At 42.4% G+C, this 17,282-nt stretch overlaps 1 protein-coding gene across 2 annotated transcripts; it reads left to right on the forward strand.

Annotated features, from left to right (window-relative positions):
• Positions 1–411: 411 nt before the first annotated feature.
• On the forward strand, positions 412–16,848 carry exoc3l2a (exocyst complex component 3-like 2a). 2 transcript variants are annotated; one of them, XM_086131886.1, is made up of 15 exons: positions 412–541; positions 635–691; positions 1,864–1,908; positions 2,013–2,428; positions 2,934–3,151; positions 4,619–5,378; positions 5,499–5,613; positions 5,690–5,800; positions 5,913–6,013; positions 7,153–7,263; positions 7,367–7,502; positions 10,081–10,203; positions 10,302–10,457; positions 12,881–13,002; positions 16,021–16,848. In XM_086131886.1, the coding sequence occupies exons 4-15, from the start codon at positions 2,112–2,114 to the stop codon at positions 16,340–16,342; spliced, it is 2,592 nt and encodes an 863-aa protein (XP_085988012.1). In that variant the 5' UTR covers positions 412–541; positions 635–691; positions 1,864–1,908; positions 2,013–2,111; the 3' UTR covers positions 16,343–16,848. The 2 variants fall into 2 exon arrangements, with proteins under 2 accessions (XP_085988012.1, XP_085988011.1); XM_086131885.1 differs by having other exon boundaries at positions 1,864–2,428.
• The last annotated feature ends 434 nt before the right edge of the window (positions 16,849–17,282 follow it).

The following is a 17,282-nucleotide window of genomic DNA, read 5'->3' on the forward strand; positions in this document are numbered from 1 at the left end:
GTTATAAAGAATTTGGCAACGACTCAAGGTTTTATTCTCCTTTTCGTTCAGTTCTAAATTCTTCCACTGAGGAAGCGTACGCTGCTGATGATGCATGAATAGAATTTGCAATCAAGGCCACGAATTCTGCCACTCAATGTAATAAGTGAGACGGGGTTAATGCACTCTAACAAAGTGTGCACGCATGATAACATCATAATACACCACAGGGGATGCTCTGGCCAGTCTTCCTGCACTAGGCACTCAATGTAATTAAACTAGAAGGTTCCCTTGGGTGCATGCAGGGTGGGGTACGGGAGTGGGGGTCGAAGGTTTGCTGGTGTAGGAGGGCTAGAAGCGACAGGACAGGCCTTTCCTCAGGAAAACATATCACCTTCCACCACAATAGAGCTCACCAGGAAACCATGGGCAGCCACATTGCTCTCTTGAGTCAATGAATACTTTCAGACACACTCTCACACTCATCAGTCACACACGCACACAAAAGCCTGCACACTCCAGGATGACGCGCTACTGAAAGACTGCGAGAATAGCTTCTCAGGTAAGACGGTTTGCGTTTCAGTCAACTCCATCACTAGAAGGGAGCCAAAGTGCTTTGTTTGTGTTTTCTGATGCATCGTTTTCTTTCTTACAGGAGTGAAACAGGTAACGTCTTTAATAGATGGTGTCGACTCGTCAGACACTTCACCAGGTACACCCACACCATCGAATAAGATAAGATACAACAACCCCGCATGCCTTGAAATCCTCTTCAAAATATGTCAAGTGGAACTCGGCGGTTATGATCCCCTGCAAACTGCGACTAACAAGTCAATCACAAAACAGCGACAGCAACATAATTATTGCTTCTGATCATCGAGGTTTAAAGCCGATTCTATTCGCTGTGTAGGGGCCTCTAATGATGTGGCTTCTGAAGCAAACCCCACCATCTATCATCCTCCAATTTGTATTTATTAAATTAAATCAGAAATTGATTCTATTCTTCCTACAATACTTACATATGTAAGTGCGCTACGTAGAAAAAGCATGTTTCTTGTCAGTATATTTAAGAAAGTATATTCACCCTTTAAGGGACAGCGGTTATGACAGTGGAGAGCTGATCGTGTTATCAGGTTACAGAGTGCATGACAGGGTTAAAAAGAATTGTTTGCCCCATGCCTAAAAAGTCAGTTGTTCATAATTATGATAACACCTTCAATTTTATTGTCCAGATTACACAGGTAGGTGTTGGGGGACCCCCCCCCACCCCCCAAAAAAACACATTTAGACTACGCTTATACATACCTTAATAAGTAAATGAATTCTGTAGAATGTTAGCGAAAAATATACTCTGATGTTTTAGACAAAAAGGTTTTGTTTCTGACTTTAACAAAAATGTGTCAACCTTCTGTCATGTCAAAAACAGGATGTCATAAGGCACAGATGCATCGGCTCCACATTTGAATATTATTAGCATATAAAAGCAAACCTTTGACTTGAAGAAAATGAAGAAAACCGAATCTAAAGCAAATTATGAATCCTGAAAGTGGTTTGATTTACTAATCTCCGTCAGTGTGAAGGAGCTTTCTCTCTTTTCATGGTGAGATGATTGCTTCTAGGGTAGGATATATTGTTGAAATCTTTTAAAACACCAGCAATGTATTATAAAGGTAGTAAGCGGCATATTAAAACTTATCATTCAACTATTAAATGCTTAACTGCACGTTAGGTGAGAAAAGTTGCTTTGTCTATTGTTGTATGTTTACAAGATTTTTAAACTTTTGTTGCTAATTTTGTATCTTGTGTACGATACAGAATGTATGCGGGCTGCATACTTCAGCGATATACTCAAGGGTTTTTTTCCCTCTTGTTCTTGTTCAACAGTTCAAATCGCAAGTGCAACCATGCCCATTCTAAAGAAGCTCCCAGGTAGGTCAAAGAGCTGCCATGAATTCCCCAGAGTGAATGGTGAACTTATTCTCCCGAGGCTTGAATTGGACCTCAAGGACTTGAATGATCTTAATGATCTGAAGGAGTTGCGCAACCTGAAAGATCTGAAAAAGAACCTGAACCCATTTGAGGATGTTGACCTGGATGAGGATGAGAGGAACGACGGTGACACGGGCCTCATCATGGGGGACGTCAGGGGTAACCTACAGCTCAGGTCCTCTCGTGATGGAGAAGAGGAAGAAAATGAGCTCAACGCCGAGAGACACGGGGCGGGAAATCCCAAAGGAAAGCCGCTAAGAGGCACCCTGGAACGGATTTGTGGTGTGTCACCACTGAAAACCCTTGGAAAATTGGGGAAGGGGCTCCGCAAATCTGGACGAAGCGTGTGGGGGCACAACTCACCACACTATAGCCCCAGAGACTCAAACACACTCCCAACAGAGAGGGAAAAAAGGAAAGGACTACGCAGAAGCTCAGAAGGAATTATGACTCTATTCCGGTGAGGATGGGTGAAACATCGTTATTCGCTACTAAAATCTTATACATGAAAAAAAAATCCAAATTACTTTACATATATATATATATATATATACACACATACATTTACTAGCTGTTACATATCTAGAATTAAGGACTCAAGGCATGATTAAGAATAACATAGTCACCAAAATGCTTCCATAAGAGCATGACAACTTTTCCTTCGGTCAAGTTGGAGAAAAAAAGTGTTGAAATTTTAATTGACAGTAATTCATATTGTGTGCTTATGTCCCGTGTTCTGTAATTACCTGCTGACGTGCTTTCAGCGGCATGTTGCATACTGACTGTGACTATTTTACAGTTTTGCACTTTAAATAGGAGTCACTCAAAAAGCAAATGAAAAAAGCCCAAACAGCCTTTTATTCCAGGAACAATATTTAGCACCAAGCCTTTCATGTGGTCATGTATAAAGCCTCTTCATCCCCTCAACCCAATTTAAATTTTTATGTTGTTTTATGCCTGTGCAGCATTACCGGCCGTTGTAAAGAGGAACGCAGAGAAAGCCTGCCCTGTGGGGACCTGAGTGCAGACGACGAGGCGGAGGCTTCTAGGCGGTCCTCCTTCCTCAGGATGGTCAGCCTTGGCAAGCTGAAGAGGGAATCCATGTCCGACAAGGCCTCAGAGGAGACAGAGGATGAATCAGAGGAAGAGGAGCCAGTGGTCAAAACCAGAGAGCCCCTTTCAGGTAGTGAACGAGGAAGCAATGAGTTAGAGATCATCGTAAGTGATACGGTGAAACTACAATGAATATCTCTTGTTTTGGGAATCCTTATTCTTTCTGCCCACATCAAGTGCAAAATTTCTTTTAATCCCTTATTGAACACTCAGTTGGAAATTCAAATACAGTAGAACCTTACTGAAACAGACTGATTGGGGAAAGGGGTTGTCTCTCTTGTCTGTTATGAATACTTCTTACGTGACCGAAAAATACCCAATACAGTAAAAAATTATTGTTTTGTACTTTATTCCATTCCGTTTTTTTTCCGATCCGCTTTATCCTCACAAGAGTCGAATCCCAGCTGTCTTCCCAGCTGTCTTCGGGCAGTAGGCGGGGGACAGCTTGAATCGGTTGTCGGCCAATCGCAGGGCACACAGAGACAAACAACCATCCGCACACACACTCACACCTAGGGAGAATTTGGAGCGTTCCATTAACCTGCCATGCATGTTTTTGGAATGTGGGAGGAAACCAGAGGATCTGGAGAAAACCCACGCAGGCCCGGGGGGAACATGCAAACTCCACACAGGAAGGCCAGAGCAGGGATCGAACCCACAATCTTTGCACTGTGATGTCAATGCGCTAACCACTGGACCACTGGGCTACCGTTTTGTACTTTATTTGAAGACTAAAAATGCCCACGATGGCACAAAATGATTAAATATACATTTAAAAAAAACTTGAAACGTTGTAAACTTACCTTGTTGGTGCTTGGGTGGAAATGATGTACATCGTTCATGAACCACAATGTTAGCACTTGCTTTTTTCACTTCTCTTATAATTTAGATGTGATAGGCTTTCAACCCCCCCACCCCAAAAAAAAGAACCCAATTGTGCACTGCATCAGCAACCGCATATTAAAGAGTAAAAACAGCCATATGTATGAATAGGTAGATAGAACATGGCACTTTGAGCTGCAGGCTAATGTCCATGCTTACCATGAGGAACATTGCCACTGCCAACATGGCAGCCAAATTGACGCATGTTTTAGCCTGCTCGAGTCTACCATTGGTCTAATTATCTATGATAGGAGCAGTACAGCTTAATAACGCGTGGCCAGTCTTTGTTAATGACATCAAAGCGTCATTTAATGGTGCTGTGGCAAATTGCGGCTAATTGTGGAAATAACAGACTGAAAAAGCTATTTTAGAAGTGCCGTTTTGAGTAGGCTGTACACAAATGCCCCTGAATTTGGGGACCATTGGTTTCTGGGTTCATTAAATTGAGGGGCCAATGTATAGAAAAAGTGTTGGGGGGAATCAGAAAGTCCTACTGCCTCCTTTTAATCTGTGTTTCAATGACAAAATATGGTTAGGGTTAGTCTGCGTCTCAAGGGAGAGGGGATACATGATGGAACCACGTGTCCTCTCATATGCTCAGATGTTTTTTTTCCAAATCACTGTATGAATTTGGTCTATGCTTTATTTTCAACAGTACTGGAGATTCTACAGTTAGTCAATCATCGAGACCTGCTCCTTGCCGACACACATATTCAGGAACTAGAGCGAGAGTGTGAGCTGTTGTCTCTCCTGCCAACTCCAACTGGTCCCCTCCTCAGTCCTCATTTTAGTCCCTGCGGTCCTCTTGGCATGATTCCCCTATCATGTTCATCTTTGGATGAGTCACTCAGCTCCAACGCAACTCTGGATTCAAGTCGCCGGAAAGAGAAGGATGTAGAGCTCCTCTATGAGGCTTTGATGAAGGAGATGTGGGATGTCGTGAGAGAATCTCTCCGGCAACCCAGCGCTGGGCCCAATCTTGGGCTTGTGGTACTGGTTATTCAACAGGAAGAGCATGCAGATGTGACCTGGGCTCTCAGAGAGGACAGTAAGCTAGAACGAGATCCGGACTTGGCTCCCCAGACCCAACAAAGCCACCGTCCTCGGCGAATGAAGATGAAGTGGAGAGAAGCGGTGGCGGAGGCTGCTGATTGGAGCCTGCCGCACCAGGTGGACACTCAGGCAGGCCAGCTGGCGTCATACCTGGAGCGCCTGAGGAGTCGGATGGTGGATGACGTGGACGCAGCCAAGAGGAACGCCGTGTCCATTTACCCTGAGGAGTTCTCTGCGTTCCAAGTGTATGTGGAAAGTTATCATCAAGCCGTGGCTAAACGTCTACGAAACCTTACCCGTGGCCCGCTGCAGATAACTGATGTCTACTCACTGTTGGACTGGTTCTACAACATCTACAACCGGTAGATTACATTGTATACTATACCAATGCTAGAGTTTACCTCATTAAAACTACTTAAATAACGAACTTTGATTTTGAATAAGTACTTAAAAAACATGTCCTGCATTTTTATCTTTACAAGTGATGTTCTGGGAACCATTGGCACAGCAACGCCAATCAACTATGCCTCCCTGGAACCTATTCTGCCTCCAGATACGGTGGACCAATTAGAAAAGGAGTGCCTTAATATTGTCAAAGTAAGATAAGAGTTTTCTTTTGACTGCCTCTTTTAAAAAATGGAATAACAGATTCAACTTGCTATTTGAATTCTAGGACAAGGTGACAAAAGAGTTAATTCAGGTTCTGGATGACGAAGAGAGGCGATGGGCCCATACTCTACACATAGAGGAGTATCAGTCCCACCTAGCACGCTCGGTCATTCAGGTAATTATTATGATTATTTTGGCTATTTAAAAAGATGATACAACTATATCAGCACATCTCTACATCTCATTTTGTATTTGTATATTTTGTTCATTGTATTTCACAATTCTAGAGGCTGAAAGTAGATCTGGACAAATCTACATCTGTAAACCAGTTCCTAGGGGCAAGAGTGGCTCGCTTTAGTCTCATCGGCTTGGCTGACTTTCTTTATAGGTAAGTTGAAAAACAACACCAAGGTCGGTAGTGTCCATGCCGAGTTTATAGCTACTGTAGGAAAAACAAGTTCGACAACAGATCACTTTTATTTCTGATTTATGCATAATTTACGTACATCCTGGGTTCAGTAATGAAAGAGTGTGCTAACTATTGTAAAGCTAAAATAGTTTACATGTGGATCTTAATTAGAAAATGTGTCTTTTTTGGTAACTTAGATATGAGTCAAAACTTGCCACCATATAAGTTGCGAATATTTCATTGAATTTTAACTTCATCCAGTCAATCAGTGAAGAAATATAGTCTTAACCATGAAATAGATATCCGTATATTTTTCATGCGTAAAAATATAATTATAATGACCATAACAAGTTAACCAAGATTATAGCATGCCCGCCTCTCAATTCTGAGGTTTATCTCCGGCCTTTATGAGTGGAGTTTTTACTCGGTAATTCGGCTTCCTCCCACATTCCAAAAACAATATCAAAGTAAAAAAACAAAACAAAACAGCAACACATTTTGTGGATTATTTCAGTGTGACCCAGAATCGATAATCTCACGATCCGCTTTATCCTCACGAGGGTTGTGGGGCATGCTGGAGCCAATCCTCGCTGTCTTGGAACAGTCAGCGGGGTACACCCCGAACCGGTTGCCAGCTAGTTGCGGGGCACACATAGACAAACAACTATTCACACTTACAATCACACCGAGGGACAATTTGGAGTGTTCCATTAACATGCCGCGGATGTTTTTGGAATGTGGGAGAAAACCGGAGCACCCCGAGAAACCTCATGCATGTAAACTCCACACAGGAAGGCCAGAGCCTGAATCAAACCATGCACCTCTGCATTGTGAGGCGGACATGCTAACCAGTCGACCACTGTGCCGCAAAATACCAGTCTGTACTAAAACTAGAAGACATGCTCGAACCATCAAAGTCACACCATTTGGGGTTCAACCCCTATGTAATTGATTACTATTGAATCAAACGGAAATCGACAAGCATCACTGAAAAGACAGAGTCTGACATTCGAGTTTCTACATCTGCTGGATCTGCTCTTGTCCTTTATACAAAATTGCTACTGCTCAACGTGGCTATTTCTTGGAGCGAGATTCTTAAAGAAAATGTTGTGTACAAGTTTTCAGAGAAAAGTAGAGATGTTTCATGAGACCCAGGCAGAGTTTGGTGATCGAGGTGATGGATATGTTTCCAGGACCATTGCTCTAGTCAACTGCTGCCCTCCTCTCAGGTGAAACACACATTTATTCAATCTATACTTTTGTTTTTTGTTGAAGATGGGTTCCAGTAATTGTTTTTAATATGTATGTTGATGTCATGGCTGGACACTGTAGATCCTTCGTGGAGCGCTGCAGGCAGTGTGACCCACAGACCAGCGAGGACTCAGCAAAGAGAGCCAACTCCTCCCTGGATAGGATCATCAACCAGTCTGTGAGGGTGCTGGCTGATCGGCTGTTTGAGCACATCAGGGTGAGCGGATGTTCAGCCAGGTCTTTTGAAATAAACCACCAATGGCAGACAGTAGCCGTGACAAAAAAATTGTAAGACTTGACATGACCAGTAAGACGGGTATGAAAGTTCAAATAAAATAGATGGTAAAAATGGAAATTAAATATACCATTATCTGCAGGACTACTATGGAAGGAAAATATCCAAGATCCACATATTAGATGATAATGAAATTATAGGAAAAACAATGTATATGTGAGTGTGAATGGTTGTTTGGCTTATGGTACACACAACTCAACTTAACTCAACTGTATTTATAGAGCACTCTAAAACAGCCACCACTATATAAAGTGCTGTACATAGAGCAAATATCATATATACAACTATAAACAATAAAACAATAACGAAGACAGTAGAAAGCACAAAAGCAGTAAAACAAAATCAAGTCTTAGTCATGCTGAGTCGAAAGCCAAAGAATACAAATGAGTTTTGAGACGAGTTTTAAAGATGGGCAGCGACGGGCTTGCTGAATGTTCAATGGGGGTGTCATTTCAAAGAGAGGGACCAGCAACGGAAAAGGCTCGATCCCCTCTAAGCCTCCGCTTAGTTCTCGATACCTCTAATTATGTCCGGTCCGCAGACCCGAGGCACCGGGCACGTGCGTAGAAGCGGAGGTTGTCAGAGAGGTAAGGTGGAGCGAGGCCATTTAAATATTTGAAAATAAATAATGGGATCTCAAAAAGAACTCTAAAATGCATAGCAAGCTAGTGAAGGGATACCAGAGTAGGAGTTATGTGCTCCCTCTTACGACGACCAGTCAAGAGGCGAGCAGCAGCATTCTGGACCAACTGGAGATGCTTAATGGAGGAATGGCTGACTTCAAAGTAAAGTGCATTACAGTAATCCAGCCGGGATGTGACGAAGGCATGAATTACTGTTTCAAAGTACTCATGACAGAGATGAAAGTCCTCCGGATTTTCCCGGAATTACGGGTTTTTCAAATTTTTATGAAAATCTCTCCGGAGAATTGAGGAAAATTTGCCTAAAATTAATCCGGATGTGAGTTGACAACATTGAACGAAGACGCGTTTGAGTTTGTTGTTTTGCCTTCACAAGCGTAGCCATGTTCTGTCCTGGGTTGCTCCCTTGACACTATGGAGGAGGTGGGCAACAGAAGGATGCTAACTAAGCTAAAAGCTATGATGGACAGTCCCTCCCACCCTCTCCAGCCCGCCCTGACGGCACTTGGTAGCTCCTTCAGCCAGAGACTGTTACACCCGCGCTGCAAGAAGGAGAGATACAGACGCTCGTTCCTACCAACTGCTGTCAGGCTGCTGAATAAAAAATAGCAACAATAATATTTAATAATTGAATGATGTGGAAAACAACTGTAAATAGCACTGCGATTTATCCATTTTGTATTTATATTGCACTTAATTGGACGGTGTTTGTTTGTTTTTTCTTCTTCTTTCTGCCTACATTCTTGCTGCTGGAGTTCTGTAAATGTCCCCAGTGTGGGACTAATAAAGGATATCTTATCTTATCTTATGTTGAGACACCAACACTCGTAACAGTAAAGAGATTTTCTTCTCTTTATAAACACACTTGCTAAACCCCAGTGGAACGAATAAAAGACACCGTGGACAAGACATTTGTCGTAAAAAATATATTTGGACAAAAGGGGAACACACAGATTGGCAGAAAAACGTGTCCGTCCGACTTCGAGTGTCGTCTCGGCTAGTATAGCTTAGCTGTTGTCGTGTGTGACGTCGGGTGTGTGTCGTCGTTGCGTCGGCACTGATTGGTTGAAATCAAAAGACGCGCTTGCTTGTTCACGCTGAAGCACGCACAGCAGGGAGCAGCGGACTATCTACTGCTGAGGCTCGTTGAGCTTGAGTGGCGTCGCCACAACAGTAATACCCCCGCCTCGCATTCTCATGGCCTCGCGATTTCTCTGAGATTTCGAAATTTCGTCGAGAACGGAAGCCATAAAGGGTGCACGTGTGCACACAAAAGGAAGATCAGTCATTGAATGTCGAGTATTTGAATAGCGTTTTGTGTAAACTAATTCATGCGTGATCGGCCAGGTGTGTGTGTGTGCGCGCGCGCGCGCGTGTGTGTGTGTGTGTGTGTGTGTGTATTTATTTATTTTTCCGGGATTTTCAGAAAAGTCCACTTTCATCTCTGTCATGAGAACAGTACATATGTATAGATAAATGATGACCAATGAAGATATAAAAAAAATAAATACAATGGATCAGATCGCTCCTCTTTTAACTAGCTGATCGATTCTTTTTTTTCAGAAGCCCTTGAGGCAGACAACAGACTCGATACTCACTCTTAAGCCTTCAAGTCGGCTCTATTGTCATTTTCAACTTTTATTTTCACTTCTAATGACCGCATACTGCATAGCCAGCAAACAATATACAAGTGAAACGAAATAGTAATCTAGCAGCGTAAATGAAAAGAATGGCTCCGATTATTTTTCTTGTCACATTTGCACGGCAACAGTTCCGTTCATTCGACCAGCAAACAACTAAACACGTTTTCATCAGAAAGCCCCCCATTTTAACCGTTTTTGCTCCATTGTTATTTCCAGCCTTTTTTTGACAAAATGATCAAGAGAAAATGGCTGAACAACACAGACACATTTGAGGCCATTGAAGCCAGCATTAAACAACACTTCAAAAAGTTCAGAAGGATGGATCCTCCACCGTATCAGGTATGTTTTAACATAAAAAATCTTTGCATCTAGTGTTTGGTGAGGTTGAGGTCACATGAGAAAAAAAACATTCTCTTTGGATTTTTCGGATGACACAGACGCTGGTGGGTGAGGTTCACCGTCGGGTCCTGGTCGAATATGTCCGAGCCATCATGCGAGGACGGCTCATTTGCACCTCCTCCAAGATGAGAAAGAGAATGGCTTTCCGATTACAAGATGAAGCCAAACAGCTTAAAGGACTCTTTAAGGATTTGGTGAGTTTGTCCTTCAGACAAAATTCTACATTATCAGGTATTGCAGAGTTAAATGGTGTAATTGTTGCAGTCGCCTTCCTAACAAAGAGAAATTCAAACTTAAATTCTTGACTTGGGTCCAAAGGTTTACCTTATTCTTATTATGATTCAAACTAATTGTCACAATTTTCTCCCGGTACTCCGGTTTCCTCCGACATTCCAAAAACATGCATGGCAGGTTAATGGAACACTCTAAATTGTCCCAAGGTGTGAGTGTGAGTGCAAATGTTTGTTGGTCTACGTATTCCCTGCGATTGGCTGGCAACTAGTTCAGGGTGTACCCCACCTACTGCCCAAGGACAGATGGGATAGGCTCCAGAAAATGGATGGATGGATGGACGTTTACTGGAGATAAGAGTATGAATAAACTTCTCCTGGTTTGCTTGGAACATGCAGCCGTTCACTCTGGATATGTTTTTCAACTGGTAGAAGGCTGTTTTAGTGACTGATTTGATATGACTGCTAAAGGATTCAAATCTATCAGCACACAACCTAGTTATTGGAAACTGCGTGGAATCTGAATAAGCATGATTGTCGACATTATAGTTCAGAAGAATTTGACCCAAGGATAGATATACAGCTTGAGCAAAAAGTGTCCAAGAAATGACCCTTGAGGGACCCCATACGCTTTGACCATTTCATTTGATTCAAAGCTTCCAATGGTCACAAAGTAAGCCATTTCTTTCAAGAATGACCTTAACCATTTTAGGGCTGTTACATTTAGTCCTAATTTCCAACCTGTTCTACCTTACCGTACATTATGACATTCCGTATCAAATGCCTATACAGCATCAAAACATGTGGAGGATGCCAGTTCCAATGTGGTCATCTAGGACAGCGGTCCCCAACCTTTTTTGCCCCATGGACCGGTTGAATGTCAGACAATATTTTCAGGGACCAGCCTGGTGTGGTGGATCAATACAACAAAATAATATCATATGACCTGCATGAAAACATATTAATAAACATGAGCATGAAACATGAGGAACGTCCTACCTGGGGGCAATACTCTCACGTCGCTATGGTACCGTTTAAATGTGCCTTCAAAATAAGATACACCGCAAATACAAAGTGCATACAAATACGACTCACCATCGCTGCATATTATGCAGAGTGGGCTTGGTGCGTGGGAATCTCCGTTGAGATGAATCCGTATTTTAAGTAGGACTCCTGATACTGTCTATTACATGTAGCCTTCTTTTTCTTGAAAGTCATAGGCTCCTCTTCTGTCTCCTGGCTGGGCCTTTTCCCCTTCCCACAGAAACCTTCCAAAGACGTTTGTTTTTTACTCATTTAGCTAGCTCCCGGGTTTCATTTTAGCAGTAACCTATCACATGACCGAGAAGCGCTGCTTCACCTGCGTCCAAGAGTGACGTACTGTAGATGGATGTAGCATAGAATCTGTTAATTTTTCAAAATAAAACATCTTTCAGGTTCCGAAATAAATAAAACGGAAGGAATGAAAGTTATTTATTCTTTCTGTGCGGCCCGGTACCAAATGACCCACAGACCGGTACCGGTCCGCAGCCCAGGGGTTGGGGACCATTGATCTAGGACCATGTATTTTTCAGCTACAGCAGTACCGTATATAGAAAAATAGAATAGAATACAATAGAATATACTGCCAAGTCGAATGCCAAGGACGGTGGCTGAGAATGGAGCCTGCCCTTCCAACTTCCTAGGTCATGAATAAGCCAGACAGTGTTGATACAGGAGTGAGTTCTGAAAAATGGCTGCCGTCAGTGATATGGAGACGGATGATCCTGGCTTACGTTAGCACTAACCTGAAGGGGGAAGAGGCTGTAAAACAACTATGCCTGACAGCGTGGCATTTGCCCCCTTTCTGTGACCGAGTTCAAACAAGTGTCCGTCACCTCGGTTGACAACAGGAAGCTGCTGCGCTCAGAGGGAACTTCCTGTTCCTGTCAGCTGGATGACTTTGAAGTGAGTCCGGGATGGCCTTGATGGCCTTTGTCGCTGACGAGTAAAATGAAGTGACTATGGAAAATGGGAACTCGGGTGGGGGTGTTTTTTTAGTGATGGTTTAAAAAAGAAATTGTTATTTTTAGCAAATGCCAAACCAAAGAATTCCACCGTCTTTTGAGGAAAACGATGGGCAGAAAAAACAGTTGTAGTTTTGTTATTCTCAGGCCACAATACCGACATTCATTTTGTCTAAGTATGCCATATAAAGGCTAATCTCGCTGTTCATAAGAAAAATCCTGGAGGATGCTGATTGTTCAATGGCTCTCAAATCTCATTTCGTTGTCTGTACAAATGGTGAACCTGAAGCTTGGAATAAGATAAAAATAATTCAGAAATGTAACAAAGAAAGAAATGAATATATTCCGATGGTAAATAATCCCACCACATGTCTGTTTCAGGAATCAAGTTCATCTTGGTTGGACGGTCTCATCTGCCACCTCGCTGACATTGTTCTCCTGGAAGACACACCATCCATCCAAATGGAGGTTGCCGTCTTGGTGAAAGAGTTTCCAGATATTCGGTAAGGGTTTTAACATCTAAAATGTGTTAGGATATTTCTGTCAGGATGTGTCTATAATAACAAATTATCTGCACCGTATCCCCAATGGGCTTATATTATTCATGCTTACTATCGCACATTCAGTTGTTTTTGGCGGCAAGCCAAACAGGGAAATGTATGAGTATGTCTGGGTTTTTTTTTTTTTTTTTTTGCCACAATGGATCAAAACAAGGAAAGGAGCATGAAAACATATCATACGTTAACTTTGCTATTTTGGGATATGCTATTCTGTTTTGAGAATGAATAAGGCCAAGAGGCCTCAGGATAGGATGGAGCCCAAACTACCAAAGATGTTTGTTCACAGATTAAGATTGAGATGACAGTTGGCAACCTTACCGCCTGTGACGCAGAATTCTCTAAAGAGCAGACAGGAAGCTGCTGCGCAGTACTTCCTGTTCCTGCCACTCTGCAGGAGACAGACTGGTGCCACATAGTGAGGGATAGATAGACCTGACAGGCTAACTCACTGCTTGACTCACCCTTTTTGTTAACTGCGGTATTCCCTGTTGGTATTTTGGAATTTTTTGCAACATTTCATTTCAGCATTTCAGACAGACATTTGATGAACAATCTTTAGTGACACTAATATATATATTTTTCCTGAGTTGTAAATAATCCATCTTTTTCAGGTGTGCTTTATATTCAAGGGATGACACATTTACGCTCTAAAAACAAATGTATCCAAAAAAAAAAAGAATGAATTATTTATTTTAATAAATACCCCCACCCCCCTCAAAGAAAGTATTGGGATTGTTTGGAAAAAAAAGAACACCTTTCCCCAAAATGGTGTTGCTTTGTTGTTTATTCATTTGACGCAATTTTTGGGATTAAATAAATAATCCCCAAAAATTCGTCATTTTGTGAACCAATTTGTGTTATTTTGATGTTTTAGTGTAGCAATCATTGGTACATTGCATATATTAAAGGGGAAAACACTGCTTGAGGAGATAAAGTACAGTACTGTACATCCTGGATGTAAGATCAACAACAATCACGAAAACCCACACAATGCGCACATTGACGCACAAACATTAACCACAGGCCATCAAACATAAAACAGGTCACAATTTGCTTTTTTTTTCTCTTTAAGAAATACAGCCTGCAAAATTATTTGCACATTTTGGTTAAAAATTGATTTTCGAAAATCACTCATGAGCAGTTACACAGTGGCCTGTGGCCTCATGTCTACCATGTGACCGAATCACAACTGTGATAAGATAAGATAAACCTTTATTAGTCTTGCAATGGAAAAATTCCAGATTCACAGCAGCAAAGTTATGAAAGGAAGAAGTAGAACAACAAAATATAGGAGCTGCTGGAAAGGCAGCCACTCACGCGGCGCCATTTTGAAGTCAAAATAACAAAAATAACACAACACAACACATAGGACACAGACAGTCGTGCAATCTTCACCACTTTTCTGCATACACTTTGTTCTCTGAAGCAGTTATAGATGAAAGAGGAGAGGATCAAAGTGTCCTTTCACCAGTGGATCAGAGACGCCATGCTGAAAATGTGCACACGTCTGCTACAAGCTAAGTTTTGAAAGCAAACACGAAGCTATAGCGTCCATTGACGAAAAAGAGATTGGCTCACATCTCCTGTCCCATGTAAATCCACTTCAATTCCAAGCCGCGACTCCCAATTCCACATCCGCATCGGCGCTCCGCGCTAACGCTCCTTTCTTCTCATCGTCGGCTCCTCAAGCCTTACATCCATCCAGCCGCAGACCGTTCAACAGCACCGATCTCTCCGCTGAACAAAGCGGGGCTGTGAAAAATGCTGCCCATTACAGGCGCAAGACACAAGCGCCCCGGGACTGTCCAGCAACGACAGTGAAATGGCGCCGACATTCCTCCCAGGCAAAAACAGTGCTGGCATACCCATGCTGCCGAGAAGGCGCAACCACCAAGCACAGAGTCTCCTCCTTGATGAATGTCGTGGCCAAAAAATGCTGAAAAAAGTCCACATCAGGTCCACACGATGTAACAACAAACACAAAGTGACAAAACAAACCAAAAAAAAAAAGCAAGGCTCATGAGAGCACTTGCCAACGGCTGCCTACTCGGGCGCCATCTTGACTTCAAAGATGATGTCCAGTATATTATTGCGCCCTCTTTATATTGTTTGATTCTGACATTTATTTATTTGTTTTATTTCATTGGGACAGTGCAAATGAATCAACACAAGAATAAACAGTGTATATGCGCCAGAGTTAGCTTAAATGCTAGTTTTCAGCCGTAGTCCCAAGGCTAAAATAGCACAGTGAGACACATCAAACTTTAAAACCACGATGACGGAAATAAGAACCAAATCGGTAAAACATCATAAAACAGACAATACAAACAGTTGCAGTAGTCAATTACAAGACAATTGTCACGTAGCAAGGTGGTGGTGGACCCCAAAAAGCAGGCAGGAGGGAGGAGCAGGGTGTATTTGAAGAATTGTATTTAAAACAAAGAAAACTACATCCAAAACAAACAAAGTCCAAAGTATCAAACAAAAACCATGACTAACGCTAAAACATAACAATAAACTAAACATAACCGAAGCCAAGAGCAAACAGCAACACACATGACAGTAGCAATAAGCAAACAATGACCCGACACCGAGTGTTCGGGCAGGAGTCCTTTTATACAACCAATTACCAAATGACCAACAGGTGTGCAGCTGCCGGGGGAGCCCTACAGTGCCACCTGTTGGTCCCTAAACCGAATCATGACAACAATAGACCAGGACAGACATTGCTAACCACGTTAGCAGTGGCTAGGAAGAGTAATAGCATTTGTCTACAGCACATATTTTGGAACCATTTATAGTTACAATGTGTTTTAAATATTGCGAGTTCCTTCCCCGACACAGATGACTCAGCTGGATATGATGCAAAGTCATTCCCGTATTAATGACACCCAACAGAGTCCACGTCCATTAGCAGTCGTCACCTTCCACTCATCACCTCTGTGTCCTTCCTCTCAACAGACAGAAGCATGTCTCCACCCTGCTGAACATACGAGGCATGATGCGTCAGACGGAGCGTCTCGAGATCCTCAACATAGTCAAAGACTTTCAGTGCAGCTCCGCCTTAATCTGCCGTGACCGTGCCATCTTTTCTGAGATCCCCATTACCTCTGAGGTGCACTGCATTAGCCTGGGATTCCTGCGTCTTGCCATGACTGTTGCCAACTGGTTCTCGGAGCACCGACCAAGGCAAACCCGCAGGAAAAGTGGCAGAAACACAAGACTACAATCCACAGAGAGTCAGAACATTGAGGACACAAATAAATCCAACAGAGAAGAATAGCTATTGGTGTGAATGTGAGAAGAGCAGTTACAGTCATACTGTGATGGGATGAGACATATATGCACCTTGACAAAAAACAAACAAACAAAAAAAAATGTTGACAGCGCCAGCTTTTATACAAGCAGCAGCGTAAAGAAACTTGACTTGAGGTACTGCTCATTCTGTTCACGCTCACATAAAACTATTCTGAAACAACCATCACCTTAAGTTTTTTTTTTTGGTCTAAGCAGTCAATGGACACAAAAGAAACAACAATTCATCTTATATTGTTTTGGGGCCCACAACCAGTATGAAATGATAATGCCATCATAAGCAGAGGCAGTTCAATATGATGCTTTGTTGTTTATCATTTATTTACCAGGTGATAAAAATATATACTGTACCCATTAATGGTTTATATACTATGGCAAGATAGTGATGTGTTGAACTCTCACTGTGAATGATATGGATCCATTGCTGGAAACCTAATAAAGACCCATTGATTGGGTGGATGGAGTAGATTTGAAGTGGTGTCATTGTATGTATAAATAACAACGGCTTGTGCCTCATTGGCTTACCACGGTTGAATGTCAAGACTTTGTGATTGAACAATTGTCCTATTCCCCCTGCTGTTAAATTTAGCGTGTTGTGGTCCCGATACGCGGGTGTGTCAGTCTACAGCTATTTTAAACCAAACGTACCAAACAGACCAAGTTCATGACGCAAAAGCAGCACCGCCGCTACATAAACACACAAACATGCACGCGGCTCGCACAAACATGTGCCTGAGTTGTTTATCTTAAGCATGTGGCAGTTTGGTTCAGCAAGATCTTGAAATATGGGGGCTCCGCCGTGACTACTTCATGACGCTTTCCCTCTGTATAACAAGAAGGGTCACACACGCCCCAAGGCCAACAGCGGGATGTTTTTCGATAAACAAAGATTTCCTGTTGTCCGCTGA

This window comes from Hippocampus guttulatus, chromosome 15 (assembly GCF_054856545.1).
Source record: "Hippocampus guttulatus isolate MCC_2025c chromosome 15, RoL_Hgut_1.0, whole genome shotgun sequence".
Classification (NCBI taxonomy): Eukaryota; Metazoa; Chordata; class Actinopteri; order Syngnathiformes; family Syngnathidae; genus Hippocampus; species Hippocampus guttulatus.

Excerpts from the sequence above, each read along its gene's own strand:
- exoc3l2a (XM_086131885.1), top strand. The coding sequence starts at position 1,884 with ATGCCCATTCTAAAGAAGCTCCCAGGTAGGTCAAAGAGCTGCCATGAA. Across the intron at positions 5,614-5,689 it reads AGTGCCTTAATATTGTCAAA|GACAAGGTGACAAAAGAGTT; the intron begins GTAAGATAAGAG and ends TTTGAATTCTAG. Across the intron at positions 10,458-12,880 it reads AAGGACTCTTTAAGGATTTG|GAATCAAGTTCATCTTGGTT; the intron begins GTGAGTTTGTCC and ends TGTCTGTTTCAG.